At 62.9% G+C, this 23,500-nt stretch overlaps 1 protein-coding gene across 5 annotated transcripts in view; it reads left to right on the top strand.

Annotated features, from left to right (window-relative positions):
• The window catches only part of PACS2 (phosphofurin acidic cluster sorting protein 2), a 53,725-nt gene that overhangs the window by 7,649 nt on the left and 22,576 nt on the right, over positions 1-23,500 (top strand). For all 5 annotated transcript variants that reach the window (XM_032839639.1, XM_032839637.1, XM_032839638.1 and 2 more), the window contains exon 2: positions 23,198-23,285. In XM_032839639.1, the coding sequence (XP_032695530.1) occupies positions 23,198-23,285 (88 nt within the window). The remainder of the gene's footprint in view (positions 1-23,197; positions 23,286-23,500) is intronic.

The following is a 23,500-nucleotide window of genomic DNA, read 5'->3' as shown; positions in this document are numbered from 1 at the left end:
CTGTGCTGCAGGGCACTGGGCCCCCCGCGTCGGGCTCCACGAGTCTCGCGCAGCACTGCAGCCGGCCCGGCCCCTGGACGTCTGTGCGTCCCCCCGGGAGGCGCCGGGCAGAGTGTGGACTTGGCACAGAGCGTGGCAAGTGCTGGAGCTGCTGGCCGCGGCCTGGCCGGTGCCTCGTCGGCCCCCATGGGTCACTCGGCTCGGCGGTGGATCGGGGGCTCGCCCTGAAAGCAGCGTGGGAGTGTTCCCAGGCCGCTGATGTCCGGGGTGCCGGGGTCACGGCATGCAGGGCAGGGGCTGCTGCATACTGCGGGCGCCAGGGTCTGGTGCTGGCCTCTATCGTGCCGTGTTTGCACACAGGACCCGGGCCCCCGGAGGAAGGCCGTGTTCTGTGCTCCGCCCCTGACCCGGGGAGAAGCAGATGCCCCTCAGGGCCTCCGTCAGCACCATCCAAGGGCAGAGCCCAGCGGCTGCTAGCCTGGCCCTTCACGCCCCTCAGAGTCAAGGCTGCAGCCCTGGGCCTGTGGTTGGTTCACCCAGGGTGGGTCCCCGGAGGAGGGGGGCGCCTGGTAAATGATGTCGACGGCACCTCAAGGGGCAGAGATGGCGGTGGGAGGTACCAGCGAGTGGGCGCACCGCCCTTCTTGTGGCCAGCCTTGCCGTGGCTGTTCTGTGCCCCTGTCGCCATTGGCCTTTTCTCAGTGCCCCTGCCCAGGCCACACGTAGCCCCCAGCCATGGTGCTGAGACCCTGCGGTGTAAGGAGAGGCCCTTTGGTGGCCCTGCCCTGAGGCACCATTGTCCCCATGGTGGGAGAGGATGGGACAGGATGGCAGTGGCCACAGGGGGCTCAGGGGACACACACGTCGTCAGGTGGGCTGGGTGGGCCACAGGAGGAGCCTGGCCTGGGCTTCTCCTGCTACATGCTGGGTCTTGCCCTTGGCAGAAAGGGAGGTGCCTCGACTGCCCCATGGCTGGTGGCAGCTGGCTGTGTCCTGTCTCGTGTGGCCGTCCCACTGCTCTAGCACGCGCTCCCCTGCGCGTAGTGTGGGCCCAGGTGAGCAGCGCGGGTTCAGGGGTCTGTCCGCGCTGTCACCCTCTGGCTTCTGTGGCGGCGGAGCCCTGTTGGTAGGGGGCTGGCCCCGTCTCTGTCCCCCGAGCCCTGAGCAGGCCCTTGGAGGCCCTTCCCTCCACCTGGGTGTGGTTGTGCCTCCTCCAGCATGCTGGCCCTGCCCTGCGGGGACCACACGGTCTCTGGCCTCCTCCGTGTGGCACGGGCTCCTCCCTGTCCACAGTCGCTCAGTAGGGAGGGCCCATGTGACCCATATCAGGCCAGTGGTGATGTCCCCCGGGGCAGACCCTTGGGTGGCCTCTGGGGTGACTGTGTGTGAGTCAGAGCCTCAGACTGGGGCCCTTGGGGGCGCCTGCATCTTCCACTTCACCTGAGGCTCACCTTCTAGGGTGACCGCTGCTGACCTCATGCCCCGTGATGGCGCGTCTTTGCGTCGTGGCCGGTTAGCACTGCCCTGGTCTTGGACGAGCTTGTCCTGAGCCTCAGCTACTGCAGCGTGAGGGACGGCTCTGCGCAGGTAGCCCCAGGCCCCGGGAGGGGGCGTGTCCCCATGCTTCTGAACTTGGCAGGGCGCTCTGTGCTGGCTCAGACCCCACAGCTCACCCCTGCCCACCCGGGAGTAGACGCTGTGCATCCCCGAGGCACCTAGAAGTGCCTCAGGCCGGGTGTCCCGTGCGGGGTGGGCTCTGGTCAGTGAATCGCGGTGCTAGGGGGCACGGCTGGGTGCAGGCCGCCTGGAGGTGCTCTGCGGTGGGCCCGGAGAGGGAGTGGGGGTTGGGGAGCCCTCCTGTGCTCTGCAGTGGCCCAGGCCCTCCCCCTCAGCCCTTGCCCCAGGCTGGGCTGTGCTTGGCAGGGGGGCCACCTTGGCTATGAAGACCTGTCCCGGGATGTGGGCTCTGGTGACCTGGCCCACAGCTGCTTCACTGTTCACTGGGCTCCCCGCTGGGGCCTGGGCTGCAGCCTGTCCTCCGTGGTGGGGGGGCTCGTGCTTGGGCTTGATCACGTCCGGAGGGCACTGGGGAGTGGCACCGGTGCACCCCCTCTGGCTCTGGCAGGAAAGGAGCCAGTGGGCCATGTGTTTACAAACACAGAGCTTGTCCAATGACGCATCCAGAGGCAGAATGATGAACTCATTTGTGGGTGTGGGGTCCCCGAGAGAGGTGTGAGGACAGGGTGGGGGCTTATCTATGGCCAGGGGGGCGAGTAGGGCCCTAATCGGAGCCGGCCCATGGAGGGAAGATGGTGGCAGCGTCGCAGAGGAGAAGGGACATCAGGGAGGCTGAGGGTCGGGCGGGGGGTGGGCACACAAGGGCTCCCTACCAGCTGCTCGGCCCTTGGGCAGCACCGTGGGAGCGGAGGCTGCCTTCCTGCTTTGTGCCCAGCCTTGTGGATGCTGCTGCCGCCGGGCCCTGGTGAGGAAAAAGAGGCTGAGGCCTTGGGGTCTGCACTGGGTGGGAGGATGGGCCAGACCTGTCTGTGGGTTCCAGACTATGTCACTGTGGCCCTGGCAGGTCATGGAAGGTTCTAGAAGTGTGTTGATTTGTAGCCCAGCCCTGGAGCAGGACTGCTGAGGACCAAGCCCCTGAGTGTCCCCCATAGTGTTGGTCTTGGCAGAAAAAAGCCTCATGCAGGGGGCAGATCGACTGTGGGGGCCGTGGTGAAGGTGTCCCAGGAGGGGCTGGTGGGGTGGGGGTGCACCCGTGCCCTCTGCCCAGCACCGAGGGCCTGCCTGGCCCTGCCCTCGCTGCCTTTTTTTTTTTTTTTTAAGATTTTATTTATTTATTTGACAGACAGAGATCACAAGCAGGCAGAGAGGCAGGCAGTGAGAGGGGGAAGCAGGCTCCCCGCTGAGCAGAGAGCCCGATGTGGGGCTCGATCCCAGGACCCTGAGACCATGACCTGAGCTGAAAGCAGAGGCTTTAACTTGCTGAGCCGCCCAGGCGCCCCTGCCCCCGCCTTCTTGATCTAGCAGAGGATGAATTCCTATTTTGTCTCTTGGAGAATAGTTTCCTCAAAAAAAGATGATAGTGCCCCTCCCCCCTGGGGCGCGTGGCTGTTGTGGGGAGAGGCGCAGGGTGCTGGGGCTCAGCGGTTGGGACAGGCAGCCGTTCCGCACAGGGGCCTGTCAGGGCAGGGACAGCCGCCGCTGGGGGGACGCAGGAACCCGTGTCCTTGGAAAGCTGGGACGTCCCGCGTCTTCTCCGTACCTGCCTATGGCTCCCGGCAGAGAGGGCTCTGGGGACGGCGCGATCGGCCGGCGGCGGGGAAGCCACACGGACCTTCAGGCTCTACCACCGCCACTGCCCTTCCTTTAAGTTGCCGCGCAGCAGTCCTAGAGCGTTGTGTTTGCGACAAGCAGGAGCGCGTCTGGTTAGCCTTCGTTAGAAGACAGCGACTGCTGAATTCCCTCCACGCGCCGTTAGTCCAGTTCCCACTAAGAGGAAGGGGACGGGGAGGTCCCTGCTCCTGACACACGCGGCCCGGTGCCCGACTGTGGGGCTGTTGGCCCAGGGGGACAGGCAGGCAGACCCAGAGTCGCACAGCAGGGAAGGGCAGGGTCAGCGGGCTTCGGTCCGACACCCCAGGTGTGGATCGACCCTCACAGTAGGGCAAGGTGAGGCCAGGGCAGGAGTTCTCATCCTCGCGGGCCCTGCGCTGGGCCCCTGGAGGGGCGCTCACTGTTGTTGAGGCCCCCAGCGCAGCCCCGTCCCCCTGTCCCTGCACACCCCCTCCCCCCGCGCCAGGTGCCCAACTTGGCATTGCCGTTGTCATTTGAGATTTGCTCCCTGGCCGCTGGTGCCTTTCCTGCCTGGATTCACAGCCCCTGGAAGCAGGCGCAGCCTGCTGTCCCCCGGCTGCTGCCCGCGGCCCTCCAGCACCAGCCTGGACACCAGCCTGGCAGATGGTTTCGGGGGGACACAGGGGCCTCCAGGAGCTCTTGGGCACCGCCTGGCAGATGGTTTGGGGGAGAGGCGGGGGCCTCCAGGAACTCTGGGAGAGTCTTGGGCTCTAGTGTGGTCCACTGGGGCAGGGGTCCTGAGTATTTTCTGGGGATCTCACTGTGATGGAAGCACCCGGAGGGCCGCTTGAAGTGGCTGGGGGCGGGCCAGGCGGTATGCGTCGTGGGGCACAGCAGTGGCGCCCTCCCCAGACCCGAGGCTCCGGGTGGCTGGCGGGCCCACATTTCCCACAGGCACGTGCAGAGGCGAGCGTCCAGCCACCATCCAGCTCTGGCCCTCGCCTGCCAGACTACGAGGCAGGGCCCACCTGACCCGGTGGTGGGGCACCATCCTGCTCTTTCAGGCAGTGGGCATGATTCTGGCTTTGCATGCAGAGCTAGGGGTCCTGACCGATGACTGCTGGGCCCATGGAGGATGCAGGCCATGACTGTTGACCTGACCTCGGTGTGACTCTCCCTCGCTTGGTGATAGCTCAGGGGTACCTGAACCTGCTCCCTGCTGGCCCCAGGGGCAGGGGTGTGCCTGAGAATGACTCCGTGCTGGGCGCTGGGCTCCCTGAGCAGTGGGAGGGGTGAGAACACCCCTGGACACTGGGGGCCCGAGACCCAGGCTTTCCGGGAGGCTGCTCCTGGGAGGAGATGTGTGGGCACAGACCCCTTGTTGGACCCCCGCTGGGGTTTCTCTGGGTGACCCTGGTGAGGGCAGCCAAGAGAGAGCTGGAGGGAGTGGGCGTGTCTGGGAGAGGAGGTCGTGGTGGTAGCTGGAGGGGGCTTGCAGGCTTGGGTGGGCTGGGGAGGGGCAGGGCTGCAGGTGGCCGGTTGCTTCCTGGCAGGGGGAGCCACTCTCCTGGCTCTATCCCATTCCTCAGAGGATCCCTTGTTTCTCAGAGGAGCGAGTGTCAGAGCAGGGTGGGGGGGGTGTGGCCTGGGGAGTGCTGCACAGTCCTGGAGGCCTTGGGCAGGGCCGGGTGGGCTGTTAGTGCTGCGTTCTCCGTGGCTGTGTGTGGCATCTCACGACCAGAGCTGCTGGTGACGTGGGTGTGTCCAGGCAGCCCCGGGGTGGGGGGCGCTGGGCTGGGGGCGGCGTGGAGGGAGGGATGGGGGGGCCACTGCTGGCAGAGGTAGTGTGGTGTCTGCATGGGGGTCCGAGTGTGGGGCTCCTGGGGCAGGACCCCAGCCAGGTGGGCTGGAAGTGCCTGCTGGGTGGTGTTACAGAGAGCTGGGCTGCACGTGCCCACGGCGTGTTTATGAGAGAGCGAAGGACGCAGCTTCCTGCCGCTTCGTCTGGTGTCCTTTCCCAGCTGAGGCCACGGACATGAGGACCACGGCCATGCTCCTTCCCTGCGGGCCTCTGTTTACGGAGCCCTGGCCAGCGGAGTGAGCGGCATCTCCCTGCGGACCCTGGCCCTGGGGCCGGGGCTGCTGCTCCCCAGGTCACCACCAGCGCCCTGTCCCACTCGGGACCTGGCCTTCGCACCTTCCACAGGAGATCGAGAGGTGGCCAGAGCTGGCCGTGGCTCAGCTACCTGGGGACAGGCCCCAGTCCTTTCTGCCCTCTTTGCTCGCATCCCGCTCTCAGTCTTAAGTGCATTTTGACATCATCACGGTGCCCGCCGTGGCCGATGTGGTCCTGGCCAGCCCGAGCGCGCGGTCCCCTGGCTCCCCAGGTTGACCTCTGACTGGCAAGTGTGTATTTCTGTGGCAGTGAGTGATTTGCACTCATGTCTGTTATCTTTGTTACGCTTTTCCTTTGCTGTTTTGGTCATTTTTTTTTTTCAGAAACTGATCAAGGTCGATTGGCTTTTTTTACTTCCTCCAGGAAATGTGTTCTCTGGTCTCTTTCTCTGTTGCCGGCTTGTGTGGAAGGGACGCTTAGGGACCTTGAAGGGAGAACAAAACCGTCCTGCCGCCTGGCCCCTGTTCCCTGTGTGTAGTGGGACCAGCCTCGGGGCTCCTGGATTCCTGCCCTCAGCCCTTTGAGGGTCCTGCCTCTGGTCTCTGTGGTGGTTTCGAGAAGTTCGAGACAAGCCTGCTCCCGGTTCCTCAGCGGGAATCGTGTCTTGCCGGGTGCTTGGAAGGGTTTCCTTTGGGTCTGGTGCCCGGGGTGCGACTCCCTGGACGACGTCAGAGCTGCCCTGGGGACGCTGACGAACACGAGCCCTTGGGTTGCTCCTCATCGTCCGGGGGCCCCGCGGGCCGTTCCTGATGCAGTGGGGAATGCATGTGTTCCCCCAGGCCTGCTCCAGGGGCCCCTGCTGGCCAGTGGGTGCTGTTGGGGGGCAGGCTGCTGTTCTGGGGCAACCCTGGGCACACTCAGGAGCCCTGGGCAGAAGCCGCAGCCAGAGCTGGCTGTGGGTGAGAGCAGGGGTGCGCGGCGGGGAGGTGGGGCACCCGACCCCGTCATGGCAGGGTCGCTGTCCCCTGTGGGCCTCCGGGGTACCCGGGCTTCCTCGGGGAGGCTGCTCTGCAGGCGGCCGTGTGGCTGCAGTGGGTCTGTGCCTGCGGGAGTGCCCGTCCAGCAGCTGTGGGCTCTCCTGCCTGGGCCTCCTCATAGCGTCACACGGCAGGTCGGGTCTCGACATGCGCTTGGGGAAACAGAATTTAGTCTGTAGCACCCACTGCCCCCCAGTGTTCTGGGTGGTGCCCCCAGCGTGGGGCGCACGTCTCCTGCCCCGTCGCAGGTCTCCACCGTCCCCTCCCCCGACCGTGTCTGTGGGCCGCCCCACTGCTCTTCATCCCCGTGGACCCAGGGCCTGGCGGAGCCCGGGACTCGGCGGGGTCAGGCCCACGTGGACCGTACCAGCTCTGTCTGCTCCCGGCTCCCACCCGTGGGCTGCCTCGTGGGACCCCTGCGTTCCTTCTCCTCTGGGGGCTCAGGCTGCCCCAGGCACATTCCCGTTGCTGGACAAGCTGGAACCACCTGGTGCCCTCCCGGGTGGCCGCAGCCCATGCCCAGCGGGCGCTGGTTCTGTCCCTCCCCGGAGCCTGCCCGTGTTGGGGGGCTGCCCACGGCACGGTACTCTGCGGTCAGCCTGGGCCCCACACCTCGCGGCCCTCGCGGAGGCCCATCGCTGAGGGCCGTACGGCCTGAAATGGGCTTGCTGTCCCTGCGGAGGCTCCGGCTCCTTCTCTGGGTTAGCCTGGGGACATGACTGGGTAAGCCTCCTTCCAGGACAGCACTGGGCAGGGGCTCGCCTGCTGGAGACAAGGTGGGTTGTGTTCCCCTCTAGTGGCTGGTGAGGGGCACCTGCATGCCTGGGGCTGGGGCGACCTCGGAGGCGTCTGGGTCACCAGATGGAGGATGCGGCCCCAGGAGAGCTCTTGGCGTTTGGTGGCCCACGGCCACCACTCTTGTGGAAAGTGGTCTCGTAGCTGTGGCTGGCTGGAGATTGTGGGGTCCCGGGGCCCCTGGGAGCACCTCCCAGCAGACACATGGTGGTCCCCGCGGGCTCCAGACTCTTCCCTTCAGGCGGCCCCACTGTGGGCAGGCTGGCTGGACGGGGCCCGAAGCTGGGCTCACAGGGACCCGGCTGCCCCTCCTCCTTCCCTTCACTTCCGGGGGTTCCCAGCCTCGTCAACAAAGGCCTTCCTGGCCCCGTGTACGGCCGGTGGTGACTCCTCTGACCCTGCCTCCTGGTCAGCAGGAAGCAGCCGTGTCCCAGTAAGGCTCACAGCAGAGACATCAGAGAAGGCTGAGCTGGCCGCTGGGAGCTGGCAGCCCCCGGAGGCTCCCGGGGGAGGGTGACCAGTGCTTAGGGACATGGGCAGAACCGGGCCCTCGGCCTGGTGCAGAACTTGTTCTGACGAACTGTCCAGCCACCGCTCTGCGTTGCTGGCGTGTCTTTACAGGAAGCCGCTGGTCCCCACGCCTCACCTCCCCAGCCTTGCGCTGACACCGCTCTGTGGCCTGGCACACCTGGAGCCTGAGTGGGGCGTGGGGGCTCCGCTCTCGGACCGGCTGAGCCCCGAGGGGCGGCTGGAGCATGGGGGTGCCTGGCTAGCGGCCACCACAGAGCCTCAGCTCCCACCAGGGCGACTGCACGGACGGGTCAGCTTCCCTACACAAAAGGCCCCTTAGTTTTCCGTCCAACCAAACACACACTCCGCGCGTCTGGGACCCCGGAGGAATGCCCCCGCGCGTGGCTGCGGTGGCAACCCCTCCCCGTGCCTGGAGGGAAACTGTGCAAGTCAGCGTTTGGCTCGGAGGGCCAGCCCGGGTGCCGGCCTGTTCCACAGAAACCCGGGACGCGTCCCCCTTGTGCCCTGTAGGCCCTGTGTGCCATCCTCGGAGCTGGGCCTGGCGGGGCCCCTCCTTGGCCACATGGGGTGCCCCGTGCCAGCCGCCCTGGAGCAGGGCGCAGTCCCTCAGTGGGTTGCTAGTTCGCCTCACGGAATCACCCTTCAGAAGAGCCGGGTGGGGCGTCCGGCGGAAGCTTGCGCGGCGCCCCCTCCTGGCGGCCTCAGTTCCGGGCCGCCCGCTGTCATCAGAGGGCAGCAGCAGCCCGGCTCGTCCCACGCCAGCGTCACTCACGTCCCCCAGGCAGGGTGAGTGTGGCACAGGACGGTACCCACAGCACGTTCGCGGAGCGTCCCTCGCGGTGCGGCTGCACCACCGTTCTCCGACCGACCGCGGCTGTGAGCCGTCGGCCCGATGTAGCGTATCGCGGATGTGCCGGGAACCCACTGGGGGTCTCAGAGCCTGTCCCCACTCAGACGGGGGGGGCTCCCTCATGAATGTCCACCATGGCGCCCTGCACAGTCGCCAGAAGGTGTGAACAGCCCATGTGTCCGTCAGCGGGTGAACGCGCGAGCAAGGCCGCCAGGGTACGGGGTCGTTTCTCTGCCCTCTGCAGCCTGGACGGCTGTAGGGAACGTACTCAGCGAAGAAGCCGGGCACAAAAGGCCCTGCCCTGCGGTTCCTGTCCCTGGGCATCCAGACAGGAGGACCCACGGGGCGGGAGCAGACTGGTGTCCGCCAGGCCTGGGGCAGGACCGTGGGGTGGCAGCCGAGGGGCTGGGCCAGCTCCGTAGGCGATGAGATGTTTGGGGTTACGGCTGCTGACTGCTTACTGGTGAATGTATCAAGGGCCACCGATTCGAAGACTTTAAAACGGCCAATTTGGGGGCGCCTGGGGGGCTCAGTGGGTTAAAGCCTCTGCCTTCGGCTCAGGTCATGATCTCAGGGTCCTGGGATCGAGCCCAGAATCACGCTCTCTGCTCAGCGGGGAGCCTGCTTCCTCCTCTCTCTGCCTGATTCTCTGCCTACCTGTGATCTCTGTCTCTCTCTCTCTCAAATAAATAAAGAAAATCTTTAAAAAAATAGAAAAAATAAAATGGCCAATTGTACATTATATGTACTTCACCTCAACAATAAGTAACATGAAGGACGGGCAGCGAGGCCGGGTCTGGCCTCCAGCAGGTGGCGGGCAGGTGAGCTGGCCCACGATGCTGCAAACAGCGGGGCACCCCAGGCTCACGGGCTGGGGAGCATCTGCCGGTGGGTGTGCTGCGTGGCAGGTGGCTGGGCCTGTGGACATCTCGGGAGACAGCCCCCTCTCCTGGGGGTTGCTCACTGGGGCCTTGGGGTCCTGCTGCCCTGACTCATTCTTGGGTGTTTGGCCAGAAATCCTGGGTGTGCACAGGAGGTGTCCGTGGGTACTTGGGGGCCCTCACGGAACCACTGACTTTCCTGTGGCTGGAGCTTTTCAAAGTGAGACAGTGGCGGGGCGGGGGGTGGCGCGTGGCCTGCTCTGCCCTCACCCTCAGGGCTCCAGGCAGCATGGGGTGGACAGCAGCCCTGGAAGGTTCTGGAGCCTGAGGTCACTGGGGTTGTGGTCTGCACTTCTGCGGGCCGCCTCTGTGGCTGTCGCCCACGTTCCGTGCTGTGTTTGTCTTTTTGTTGTGCTTCTGTAAGAGGCTTTGTGCCCCGGACATTAGTCCTTTGTCTGCCTGCGGCTGTTTTCCTGCATCTGTTGTCTGACTTCGCTCGCACTAACGTCCACGTTTCCCGTCTTGGGACGAGTGGGTCTCCTGTGTTGGGGTCTTGTGCCTTCCTCCCTGCGGCGTGGTGTCCCTGGCCCCTCTTCCCCAGCAAGAACTGCCTGCCTGTGCCGGGCATGCTGTGGGCCCTGGGGCTGGTCCCGCTGGTGGGCAGTGAGCACTTTCCGGCCCCGAGCGCCCTCCGTGAGGACGGAGACAGGCGGTGACCTTGCAGCTTGGGCCTGGTTCCTGCCGTGGGGGGACCACAAGCAGGTGGGGGGCCGGCTTGGACCCTGGGCTGGAACGCGGGAGGTCTTGGGTGGCACCGTCTGTCGGGCCTGCCCAGAGGCTGGGTGGAGGTGGGCACTGGGCTTTGGCAGTGAGGCATCTCCATGCCAGGAGGACCTGGGAACAGCAGGGCAGGTGATGCGGGGCCTGACGGGCGCAGGGCCAGGAGGACCGGGCTTCGAGGAGATGGAGAGGAGTCGGGGCAGAATGGCGAGGCTTCAGCCCTGGGTGGTCATGAAGACACCGGCCACACCCTGGAGAGAGGCTGCATGTTGGGAGCTTGTCACCTTAGGCACAATGTAGAGAGCCGCAGAGTGGACGCAGGTGGTGACATGTGCACACACGGGCGTCCTCCCAAACCCAGCAAGGCCAGGAAGGGCTGGAGCCCCAGGAGGAGGACCAGGTCCGCTGGGCTGGGTGGGCGGCTGGGAGAGGAGCCCAGACACAGGTGCTCGGGGCAGAGGGCGGGCCTGGAGGCCTCCTTGTCCCCACTCTGGGCTGCAGCAGCCACGAGGCCAGGGTCAGCAGAGCGAGGGAGAGCAGGTGAGGAGGGGGCAGAACTAAACGGGGGCGCACCCCTGCAGCTGGGAAATGGGAATGGGAGGCTCTGGTGAAAGAACGTTCCGGAACATTCCGTCGCGAGCCCCAGAACGTGATGGCAGACAGAAAGCCTGGCACGGGGAGGAAGACAACGCTGAGAAGAACCAGAGAGTGGAGCGGCAACAGGGTGGACGTGGACAGAAGAATTAAGAGCCTGGGGTCCCCCAGCAGGAGCCCCGACATCCTGCGTGGAGCCGGGGGGCCTTGGCGCTCCTTCAGGCGGGATCCGTCGTCTGGGCCCCGCTGCAGGCTGCTCGGGCCCGGGCCCTACTGCCTGCGCCCACGGGGCAGCCCCTGCGGCCCGAGGGGCAGCGTCGCCTTCCTGCCCGTCGGCGCCCTGTCCACCCAGGGTCCTCGGCGGGGCGTGAGCACAGGTCTCCCCACGCCCCGGGCGGCCTGGGGGCAGTTGGGGGAGACAGCCTTGCCTTCCTCTCGGGGTTGTGGGAGAGCTCCTCCTGGCAGGGGTTCGGGGCCAGACGTCGAAAGCAGAGCCCTTCACGCTGCGGCGGGGGCGCGACCTGGCGTGGGGTCGGGGGTCGCGGAGGCGCTGAGCACGGGGTCCCCGGCTGTCCCGCTCCTGGTGTGTCGGCCCCAGGGCCTGGCTGTGTTCTGAACACACACTCCGTGGCTCACAGTAGCCAGGCCACGGAAGCAGCCCAGGGGTCCGTCGGCGGGTGAGTGGAAGAAGTCCGTCTGCGCGTGGACTCCTCCTCGGTCTTCTTCAAGGGAGGAAGTCCCGGCACCTGCCCCCACGAGGCCCAAGCACGGGGACGTCGCACGGACTGAGCTCAGCCACTCACGGGAGGACAGACGCCCTGTGACCCCTCACCGGCGTCCCTAGAGGAGTCCGTCCGCACAGACACAGTGGGCTGGGGCTCGGGGGCCGGGCGAGGGCACGGAGCGTGCATGGGGCCAGAGTGGCCCTCGGGGAGGATGGAAGGTTCTGGAGCTGTGGCAGTGGGTGTGCAGCAGTGTGAATGTGCTTACTGCCACCGAGCCGCATAATTAAAAAAAAGTTTTATGTCGTGTTTATTTTACCACAATAAAAACTGAGCTAGACTTTGCCATACCTTCCCCAAAAGAAGACCGAGGAGAGTCACTCCCACGGGGGAGGAGGTGGTGAGTTGAAATGAGAAACCGTGGTGTTGGCCAGCGCTGACCCTCTCTGAGTCTGGCTGGGCCCAGCTGGAGACCCAGGGAGCGGCCCAGGGGACGGGGGTGGCTGGGGTCCTGCTCCAAGTGAGGCTGGTCTCCAAAGCGTCAGACTGGCCAGAGAGCCTGAGGTGGGGACTGACCTTCCTCTGTTCCTCGACCTGGAGCCAGAGGGACTCCAGTCATGCCCCGCCTGGACCCCCCTACTTGCGAGTGCCGCTGCTGCCCAGGCTCTGGGGAGTGTGGAGCCTTAAAGGAGATGCTGGGACGCCAGATACCTCCTGGGCCACTGTGTACATACCCCCGGGGGCAGCAGGGCCCTGGGCTCCCGTCTCTGGTTTGTGTCACACACGTGAGGTTGCGGGGGGTGGTCCATCTCGCCTGTGCTGTTTCCAGCTTTGTCTCTCGACTTGGGGGTTCTGCCCTCCCAAGTGTGGAATTGAGATTCTGCAGGTGGGTGGGCCTAGGTCTTTGTTTTGTGGCAGGGTGTGGTGCTGGCCGGGTCTCTGGCAGGAGTGGGCCATGGGGGACCCCTAGTGTTCCTTTCCTGCAGGGGCCATGCATGTGGGTCCCCGGGGTTGGGACTGGGGGAGGGGTGGACAGACGACCTCCCAGCAGCCCCTGCATGGCTTTAACCACACGACACTGGTGAAAGTGGAAATGCCTGGCCCGTCTTGCATGTATGGAAAGTTTTGCCAAACTAGGTTTCAGTGATGCCGCTTGTCCGGCAGCTCACGAAGAACACACAGAAACCAGGGCTCCAGGATATTGCCCCTTCCCCCCCCGCCTTGTGTCACCACCTTGGGAGAATAGCATTGGCCCTGCCACCTTCTCTCCCCAGGCTTCCCAGGACACCTTCCCTGATCCTGGGGCAGAGCACCCGGCCCTCTCTCCCCTGGCTGTGTGTGTCACAGCCTGTAGGGCCTTGTTGGGTGTCCCAAGGGGAGGCCTCTGTGACCCCACTCTCCCTTTCATGGGGTGCTCTGCTCCCCCCACCCGGCCTGCCCACTGGCCACCTATCCCAGGGGCCCACCCCTCACCCCAGTCCCACATTGGACTTGGCCCCTGCTTGCTCTCCAGGTCCTCTGCCTTCACTGGTACGGGTCACCCTGAGAGGGGTCATGGCCCAGCCTCAAAAGTCCCCACTCCTAGGGTGCCGTCCTATCCTTCCTTCTGCCCTCACTCCCAGCTCCTGTCCCCTCCGACCCTGCCAGCACCTCCCTCTTCCCCCAGACATCCTCATGACCCAATTGTCCAGCCTCTGTTCGTGGCCTTGGCACAGGAGGCCCTCGCAGCAGCTCTGGGCTGGGAGGACTGCCTCCCCAAAGGCCTGTCCTCCTGCCCTCCGTGAGGACCACTGACCGGAGAACATGCGGAAGCCATGGCGCCCTGAGCTGGCGTGGAGAAACAGAGACCCAGGGGCAGGGGGCTTGGCGCCCACCTCTAGCCCAATGACAGCCCAGCCTGGGCGCCCCGTTGTCCTGGGCCGTGGGCGCCTCTGCTGACCGTCACGGCCGGCTTCGCACAGGCACTCCTTGGCCCCTGCTTTGCCGGGTCTTTGGGATGTGTGGCTGTCCCTGTGTGTCCCTCAGTGTTTGCAGCAGTCCTGCTGGCAGGAAGCAGAGACCTCAAGGACTTAGTGTGTGAGGTGTTCAGGGTCCCTCACACACCCAGGTCCTGGCACGACCTTCTCAGGACAGAGGTACCTTTCCCGAGATGCCCCTCTGTCCCCCGAGACACAGGGATGGCTGTGATAGCGTCGTTAGGTGGGGGATGTGGGACTGGTGCTGGGCTCTCATGAAACGGGGTCGCCCTTCCTGAGCCCTGAGGTGGCGAGGAGGTCGCCTTTGTGAGTCGGACAGTGGCCGCCACCTGCAGTCCAGAAGCCCATGTTGGTGTCACGTGCCAGCGTCTGTTCTGAGCCCTGACAGGCCTCGTGGTAAGGGACCGAGTGCGTGTTCTGCCGTGGGCGTGTCTTCCAGCTCAGGTCACACAAAGGGCAGCGCAAGTCTGGAAAAGTAGAGAAACCGAGACACTAAACCCAAACTCAGTAAGATGGACGCAGTGTTGACCCACAGCAGCCAGAGGCCCGCTGCTGGGCGAGGGTGACGGGCTCAGGCTTCGGGGGAAGTGGCCAAGGGAGACAGATGCACCGTCACCGTGGCACGGGCGAGTGGACCCAGAAAAAGTCAGAAAGGGCGTGTCAGGTAGGATGAAGCTTGATAGGGCGATTTCGTGCGATTAGGAGTCAGCAGCTGGCCTAGTGCCAGAGAGAGCGGGAGCCACACTGCGGTCAGGCCCCGTAGAGACCGCTTCTCCCGAACAGCATCCAACGGCTTTATCGGTGAACTTTGCCAAATCTTTTCTTTTTAATGATTTTATTTATCTGACAGACAGAGATCACAGTAGACAGGCGGGCGGAGGGAGAGGGAAGCAGGCCCCCGCTGAGCAGAGAGCCCGATGCGGGGCTCGATCCCAGGACCCTGAGATCACGACCTGAGCCGAAGGCAGAGGCTTAACCCACTGAGCCCCCCCAGGCGCCCGAACTTTGCCAAATCCTGAAGAATTGAGTCCTGTCTCGTGTGAGGTGCTGCGGAAGTTGGAGGTTGAAGGTGGAGGCAGAGCTGTGCGTGTCCCGCAGCAGGACCTCGGCTCCGTGCCGTGCTGGCGTCGCCTGCAGCAGAGAAGAACAATGTAGGGGGGCTCGGCGCGGGAAGCCTCTGCCTTCGGCTCAGGTCATGGTCCTGGGGTCCTGGGGTCGGCCCCGCATCGGGCTCCCTGCTCGGCGGGAAGCCTGCTGCTCCCGCTGTCCCTCCGCCGGCTCGTGCTCCCGCTCTCTTTCTGACAAACAAATAAAACCTTTAAAACCAAAAGAAACTGTTATTCCTAAACGCAGCTGGTAGCTCTCTGGGGTGAGGAGAACCCAGGACGTCAGAGGCGCCGTGAGGAGAAGCGTCTGGTCCTTGTTCGAGAACAGGAAGCAGCGGAGCGAGGGGTGCGGAGACGCCGCTTCCCCCAAACACAGGTCAGGCGCACGCGGTGCCGGCAGGGCCGGGAGCCGGCGAGCGAGGGCACGGCGTCTGCGAGGCGGCCTGTGCGCAGGGCACGGCTTCCCTGGGACGGCGTCTGTCGGGATGAGCCGCGCCGGTGGAACGGCACAAAGTCGGCAGACGTGCAGGCCGCCCTCCCGTGGCCACGCTGCGCTTCGGAGAGGACGGGATGCCTGGACCCCACGGAGGGAGCAGGTGGCTGTCCCACCCCTCGCCGAGCGCCCTCGCTGTGACCGCGCAGGCAAATCTGTGGGGAGGAGGTGCCCGAAGCCTAAATCACGAAGGTGTTCCTTGCGCAAACCCCCCCATGTGGCGGCCTCCAGCCGGGGTGATCTCCGCAGTCCGGGAGGAAAGCGGTCCCGTGGGAAGACCGGCGCAGGCCGTGCACACGCCACAGTCCGTGCCCACACCCCACCGGCACCCCAGACGCGAAGACTCCGTTCCCTCGGGCTGTCGCTGTCCGGAGCAGTGCGGCGTCTGCCTCAAACTCGCGGGGACTTCCTGATGCCAGAGGCGTCCCGGACGGCGTGTTTGGAGCCGGTGGTCCCCTCGTCCAGAGATTGAGGGAAGTGAGGCGGTTAGGGTGGGTGCCGATCCGTGATGACTGGCGCATTGTAAGAAGAGGGAGAGAGGGCAGATGTGTGAAGGGGGACCTGCCCCTGCCGGTGGCCACCAGAGGACCCTGACACGGGGTGTATGCGAGTTAGCACCTCCCTGGGCCAGTAGGAGCACGGCGCCAGGGCCCTGGCGGGCTTCGAGGGCGCGGAGCTGGGAGCCTGTGACCCTGCCCCTCCGCAGGGCTCCTGCGATGGAGCAGGTGCAATCCCAGAGCACCTCTGCCGTGTCGGGTCACTGGCAGCAGCCTGGGGGCCACCGGGGCGAGATGGAGAAGCCGTGTGTTTGCTCGGGGAGGAGGCCACGGCGGGCAGGGGCATGCACAGCTGTTCCACGGAAGGGACATGTCATGGACGCGTAGGCAGTGGGACATGAACCAGACGCCTCAAGAGACAGTGGCGTGGCCCGGCGCGCAACTGCTGTTTCAGTGATGGGGGCCAGAGCCCGAGCCCGAGCCGGTGCCAGCGGCTGCCTCGCGTAACCGTGCAGGTGTCTATGACCCAGGCCCCGAGGGCTCTGCTGGCCTCAGCGCCTGGTGTCCCAGGTGTGTCCCAGGCAGCCGTGTAGACGGCACCCTGCAGCCCAGAGAAGGGAGCAAGCCAGCTGGGACACACACCTCATCCCCCTCAGTGGCCTCGCCCAGCTGCCCATCTGGCAAGACTGGCCTCTGGCTGGGAAGTTGACCCCCAGGTAACACGGAGGAGGGCTGATTTGGGGACAGCGGGCAGCCCCCTGGAAGGAGGCCCCTCTGGAGGATGGCTCCTGCAGAGGGAAGGGGGGGAGGGGGGAAGCACACGGTGTATGTCTGTGGGTCTGGCCCTGATTTCTTTAAAAAGATCTCAAGTCAGCATGGAAAACACTTGTTCATTTCTGCTGTGGGGTACATGGGGTTTTGTGGCGTCACCGTGATTCTTCTGTAAGCCCCACACTTCTCGGTTTCAGAAAACCTGAACACTGCTCCAGCGCTCGGCGTGGAAGCTGGCTTTGCACTCCTCTGAGCAGACATCATGTGAGAGGAAGGCGCGAGCCTGCCGTGTGGAGCCAGTGCTCCCGGGACAGGATACCGGGTTTCTGCCCATCAAGGGGATCGAGGGGATGGCGTGTTACACTGACAGTGTGTTTAGGATACACTTGGCTTCCTTTTTTGTTGCTGCTGAGTCTGGTACAGTTACAGGGCGTCTTACACGGTAACAGCCCTGGCTCAGTGATGAATCATCGTTTGTGGGGTTTTTTTAGTATATTTGCTCATGATTTCCTTGAGGGCCAAGTATTATGCAATAAATCTCGTCCTTGGCTCTGATCTATACTCCAGCCTTCAGGCCTTTCTGTTGGAGCCAGTCTCGTATAAAAACAAACGTCGTGTGTTCTGCCTGTATGCAAATGTTTCTTTTTGTGCTTTTTAAATATTGTTTGCACAAATAGCATCAGCTTGAATGTGTCCTAGAATTGAAGAAAAAAAGAAAGGAAAATCCAAGTGGCTCATTGGTGTTTGTCCCACCACACGGGGGACGCGACTGCGGAAGGAGGTGGGCGGGTGCTCTTGAGATGGGCTCTGGGCAGCGCGCGCTCGCCCAGGGAGCTGCACGGAGACCCTTCCCGTCCGACGGAAAGCCAGCGGCTCTGCCCCGGGCTCTGGAGTTCTCCGTGTGACGAGGAGACGTCAGCCACCAGGCCTCCCACACAGAAGGCTCTGAGCTGTCGGCAGCCGGTACTGGGACCCCCCGGCCCCTGCCCAGACAGATTGTCTAGAAGCAGGTTTTGCGACAGCCCTGAGAGGCGAGAGGCCATCCCAGAGAAGGGACGTGCGGGTAGCGTGATGATTGGTGTACTCAGAGCAGCCTCCTGTTTGCAGTGAGCTGGCGTATCCCTGAGGGCCTGTGGCTTTTGTAACTTTTGAAAAATAACTTTTTGAAACTCACAGTAAAACTCAGCCTACCCCCATGTTGGTCTGCAGCCCGACATGCCTGTTACTCCCTTAGCCAGGCTCAGAACAGTGGACGGTCCCACCCAGAACCGCGTCCCCACCCCACCGTGGCTGTCGCCACCCCTGGGCTGCTGGTGCATGCTTTCCAGAACGCCACGGTGGTGGGCTAACGTGCGGGGGCCCAGCCTTTTGGATCTGGGCTCTCTTCCCACGTGGGGGGCCAGGGTGGGCCACTGTGTGTGTGTGTGTGCTTGTCTCTGTCGGTGCTTTGCCTCCCTTGTCCCCCGGCAGCCCTCCTGGTGCAATGGGCCGGTTCCCTCCTCTGTGCTTGAAGGGTGTCTCCAGGCTTGGGCAGCTGCACACGCAGCCACCGTGAGGGTCCACATGGAGTCTTGGCGTGGACGTGCGTGCTGAGCGGTGCCGGTGTTGGGGGCACACACACAGGAGCACATCTAGTGCCTCGTCAGCCACGCTGTCAGCATAAGGTCACGAGCCCTCGCTCCAGATGGTTTCATTCACGTCTCTCCATGTGCTGACTTACCGTCCCTACGTCTTCTTTAGTGAAGCGTCTGCAAATCTTTTGCCTGTTTTTTAATTGGGTTCTTGATTTTCCTACTGTTGAGTTAGGAGGTTCTTTATATATTCTGGATCAAACCCTTTGTCGGACATGCACTTTGCAAGCATCTTATCCCAGACTTAGCTTCGCTGGCTACTGCCACAAAAAAAATTTTTAAAGACTTTATTTATTTATTTGACTGACAGAGATCACAAGTAGGCAGAGAGGCAGGCAGAGAGAGGGGGAAGCAGGCTCCTGCTGAGCAGAGAGCCCGATGGGGGGCTCGATCCCAGGACCCTGAGATCATGACCTGAGCTGAAGGCAGCGGCTTAACCCACTGAGCCACCCAGGCGCGCCTCTTTCACGACACTTTGATGAAGTCCAGTTTCCCTGATTTCCTGTTTCTGTGGCTCACCTCCCTGCCTTCCCATGAGCCCCGCCCTGAGAACTCAGCCCCACACAAGTCTGGACCGTGCCTGCCTTCCCTGGGTCTCCTTTTCAAAATCCTTTCGATTATCCTAGGTCCGTTGCCGTTCCATACACACTTAGAAACCAGCTTGTTGAGACCTACGACAGTGTCGTGCTGGGATTTCCCGGCACTAAACCTTAGCTCTGGCCTGGGGGGTGCTAATGCCTGGCTCACCCCTCCGCCTGCCGACCCTGCGCTGGCTCCTTCCCCTCGTTTGCAGACCCTGCGCCGGTCTTGTTAAATTTCGGTATTTTCTTTCTGTTTTGGAGTTATTATAAATGGAAGTTTTTAAAAACTGACTTCTAATCGTTCATTGCTAGTGTGTAGAAATGGGACTGCTTTTTATACGTTGAATTTGTATCGTATGCTGTTGCTGAGCTCATTAGTTCTGGGGGCTTGCTTTCACATTTTCCACATTCCTGGGGGGTGTTCTCTGTAAACTGCTGTGTTGTCTGCAAAGAAGACAGCAAAGCAGTGTTTTTTCTTTTCCAGTCCTTGTGTCTTTTATTTATTTATTTATTTTTGAAGATTATATTTATTTATTTGACAGAGACACAGCAAGAGATGGAGCACAAGCAGGGGGAGAGGGAGAGAGGGAAGCAGGCCTCCCGCCAAGCAGGGAGCCTGATGTAGGGCTCGATTCCAGGACCCTGGGACCATGACGCGAGTTGAAGGCAGAGGCTTAACGACTGAGCTGCCCCCTTCCCCTTCTGCCGTTTATTTCCTTTTCTTGCCTTACTGCACAGGACAAGGCTTTAGCTTTGTGCCATGCCGTAGGGTGTGAGGGTGCAGCTCTGCTTCCGGGTCCTGGGGTGGGGGGGTCCATCCTGCCACCAGCATGACCTTGGCTGTTCTCTTCTGTCCCTGGTTCACAGAGAGTTTTAATCACAAGTGCAATTGAATTTTGTCACAATTTTTTAAAATCATTTGAGGAGATTTTTTTTTTAAGATTTTATTTATTTATTTGTCAGAGAGAGAGAGAGTGAGCACAGGCAGGCAGAGAGGCAGGCAGAGGCAGAGGGAGAAGCAGGCTCCCTGCGGAGCAAGAGGCCCGACGAGGGACTCGATCCCAGGACGCCAGGATCACGACCCGAGCCGAACGCAGCCGCCCAGGTGCCCCCATTTGAGGAGATTTTATGATTTGTCTAAGTCAGCCTGTGGATGAGGTGAGTTTCACTGATGATTTCGAACGTCGACCGGCCCCCAGCAAACCCCGCTTGGTCGTGGTGTAGGAGTCACTACTTTTTACATACGATGAATTCAGTTTGCTGATATTTTCTTGAAGATCCTCACGTCTGTGTTCATAGAGGGATATTGGTCTATGGTTTTCTTTTTTGTATGTTTTTGTCTGGTGTTGGTGTCAGGATAATTCCTGACCCTCACAAAATGAGTTAAGAAGTATCCCTCCCTTTTCTGTTTTCTGGAAGATATTATGTAGAATTAATGTTCTTTCGTCCTCTGGTATCTGGTTCAACCCACCTGGGGTTTTGTTCTTCAGAAGGTTTAAAGCTACTAATTCAATTTCTTTGATAGATTAGGCTGTTCGGATGCTCAGGGCCTCCCCGAGCCCTGCCGGCCGCGCTGTGGTTACGGGTCGGTACGTCGTGGTACATGGTATCCAAGCGCCAGGCCTGACCCGCGGCTGCGCGGCCTCCGCCCTCTGTGCGATCTTGGCTCTTTCCTTCCTGGTGGGGCTCATCGTGTCCTCTCTTCTTTTTCCTCTGTTGGGTGAGAGACTTTACCAGTTTGATTGCTCTTCCGAAAGAGCCGGTTTGGGGAGCCCTTTAGACTCCGTTGGGTACTTTATTTCCCGGTGGTTTCTCTGTCTTCTGCTTCGTGGGGTCTGTTTTGTCTTCGTCGCTCCGCGCACTTTCCTGGTGTCTTGAGGTGAGGCTCAGACGGTGGGAGCGCGCGGGGGGGGGTCTCCAGCTGCCGCCCCCAGGCCTCGAGCTGTAGCTCACTGAAGATCGGCACAAAATACTTCTGGATCCTTTGGGTTTTCCTCCCGGGCCCGTGTGCTGCTTCCTGTCTGGAGTGGCTGGTGATTCTGGCCGTCTGTCTGCCACTGATTTCTGTCTGTCTGTTTGTTGTCAGTCGGCTCCACAGCCAATGTGGGGCTCGAACTCATGACCCCGAGATCAGGAGTTACGTGCTCTGCCGACAAGCCGGCCAGGCGCCCCACTATTGATTTCTAGCTGAGTCCATCATAATCAGAAAACGTACTTTACACGACTTCAGTTCTTTTTTTAAAAAAACAAAATTATTTATTTATTAGTGAGAGGCAGAGTGTGAGCACAAGCAGCGGGAGCTGCAGGCAGAGGGACGGGGAGATGCCGACTCCCCATGGAGCAGGGAGCCCCAGGCGGGACTCGATCCCAGGACCCTGGGACCATGACCTGCGCTGAAGGCTGACGCTTCACCGACGGAGCCACCCAGGCACCGCACGACATCAGTCCTTTTCAGAGTGCTGGTGCTCCTTTGTGCCGGGCTGTGGTTGGTCCCCGTGGACACTCGTCTCTGTAACCCACAGCTTTCACCATTTTCTCTCTTTCCCAGTTCGTTTCCTGCAGAGCCAGAGTGGCCTGATGGGCGGAGCGGGCTGGGCTTCCCCTGGGCACCCGCATGTCAGGGGCTGTGGGCACAGTCCCATTTGTCCCCAGCCTGGAGCTGTCCTTCTGCTTGAGTCAGGGGCCTTGCTGGCCGGGGAAGCCCTCGTGTCTGTCTCCTGGCTCCTCTGGGCTCCGTTGAGGGCACGTGCTGTCCCCGTCATCCTCCACCTGGCCCCGAGTGCTGCATCATGGCAAGCTGGCTGTGGGCCCAGGATGGGAGTCGGTGGTTTGCACTGGTCTTGGTTTGTGAGGGGGACTGAGTGACGGCAAGACAGGTCAGTGCCGGTGAGAGGAGGGTTTACTGTTCACTGCCTCCTAGAGCAGGAGGCGCCGTGCCCGGGGCCGCGGGGAGGCACCGGGGCTGGTCGGGGGCAGAGGAACCGCAGGTGAGGCCCAGACCAGAGGCGTCACTGGGGTTTCCATAGATGAAGCATCAGCTCCGATCGGCTGGTTGGAGTCACTCCAGTGGACCTTGAGGCTCAGGGAGACAGGGGCAGCCCCTGGTTGTCCGCTTCCTGGGCCTAGGTGTGCAGGGCAGGGGGCTGTTAAGTTGGCGTTGAGAGTTGGATGAGGAGGGGTTCAGAGTACGGGCCGTGGATCCAGGGGGTCTGTAAGCAGCTCTGGCCGTCCGTTGGCCATATAAGTACTGGACGTCAAGTAGAGAAATACAGAATCTAAGAAAACACAGAACAGTGGGGTCTTCATTTCATGCCTGGGATGTCGGCGGGGTCTCCGTAGGAAGCCCAGGATGGGGGTGGGCGTCTCTGCTCCGTGGGTGGCTGGCAGGTGCTCACGGAGCCCATGAAACCTTCCAGAGCCACCCTGTTGAGCAGACCCAGGCCCTGTGTCCAGACCTGAGCTCCTGGCCTCGCCCTGTTGCTCTCTGCTGCCTGGATAGAGAATGGGGAGTTGAGGGGGCCGGGGTCTTCCTTCCGGCGCCCGTGTCCCCATGCCTTCTCTGAGGCAGACAGAGGAGTGTCGGGTCTCTGCGTCAGAAGAGGGGCCATGACAGCATGTGCCCCGCTGTTCTGGGTGTAGACGCAGACCTTGCTGGCTGAACGCGGGTGGGCGTGGGGGTGTGCAGCCCCAAGTAGGACCTGTGTGACTCCGGGGCTCGAAGCTCCGTGGGCGGGGTGGGGGTCTGCTGTCCTTGTGTGGGCCCGGAGCTGTCCCTGTGAGCAGCGGGCTGACATCAGATCTGGAAAGTGAGCGAGGCTTCCAGGAGCTGCGGGCGGGGCCCAGCCGCTTTGGCTGCGGCCCCTGCCCCGCACAGACCCTAGGCTCCTCTCCCCCCGGCTCCTCGGCCGGTGGCTCTGCTGCCTTCAGGACCGTGAAGCCTCGGGCAACTAAGCGGTCCTGCATGCCAGTTTGCAAGGCAGGCACAGCCGCTGCTATTCCCCAGCCAAGGACCAGGACCGAGGCCCAGGCTTCCCCTGTGCAGGGCCCTCATGCCCCGCCTGCACCCCACGCTTAGAGTGGTGACGCTAGCACAAGGGTTCATGGACGTTCCCCGTGGGCTCACGGACATGGGCGCTGCGGGGTGGGCGTATGCAGAGGGGGTGACCGGAGAGCTGCTGGAGCCTCCAGGGACCCTGCGCAGACCGGGGGGAGGGCAGGGCAGCTGGGGTTGGGGCTGCAATCCTGGCCTTCGTGTGGGGGTGGAGGGGGGGCGGGGCCTGCAGAGGCCTGTGCTCCGGAAGCTGGGAGAGGGGCTCCATACCTGGCACCCGGTCCCTGCGGGTTCCCGGCCTGCCTGCCCACAGACCTGCCCGGAGCCACCCCTGCAGGCGGGACACCCACCCGCCCCCCACAGGGACTCGAGGGGGCCACGTTGGAGGCCGGCGCTCCCTAGGATGGGGCCTTCCTGGGGCTCTGGGAGGTGTGGGAGGGTGTAGTCCCCGCTGAGCACGCCTTTGCCCTTGGCAGGTTGTGCAGCCTGACCTTGAAGAAGCTGGTGGTGTTCAAAGAGCTGGAGAAGGAGCTCATCTCGGTGGTGATTGCCGTCAAGATGCAGGTGAGGGTGCCCGAGCTGCCTAGGGTGGGAGGGGGCCCAGCACACCGACATCTGGACCCTCACCTGGGCTGGGGGCCAGGGAGCTGCTGCTGCCCTGGGATGCAGGGGAGCCTCTGCCCCTGCTGGTTGACGGGGAAATGGTCCCAGGGCGCTGGCAAAACTAGACCCGCAGTCCCGGGCTCTGGAGCCCGGGTTCACAGGCCATGGGATGCTGG

Source organism: Lontra canadensis, unplaced genomic scaffold, assembly GCF_010015895.1.
Source record: "Lontra canadensis isolate GAN:19392208 unplaced genomic scaffold, GSC_riverotter_1.0 scaffold108, whole genome shotgun sequence".
In the NCBI taxonomy this organism is placed as follows: Eukaryota; Metazoa; Chordata; class Mammalia; order Carnivora; family Mustelidae; genus Lontra; species Lontra canadensis.
Note: the sequence above shows the minus strand (reverse complement) of the source record. Positions and strands in the feature narration are given on the sequence as shown.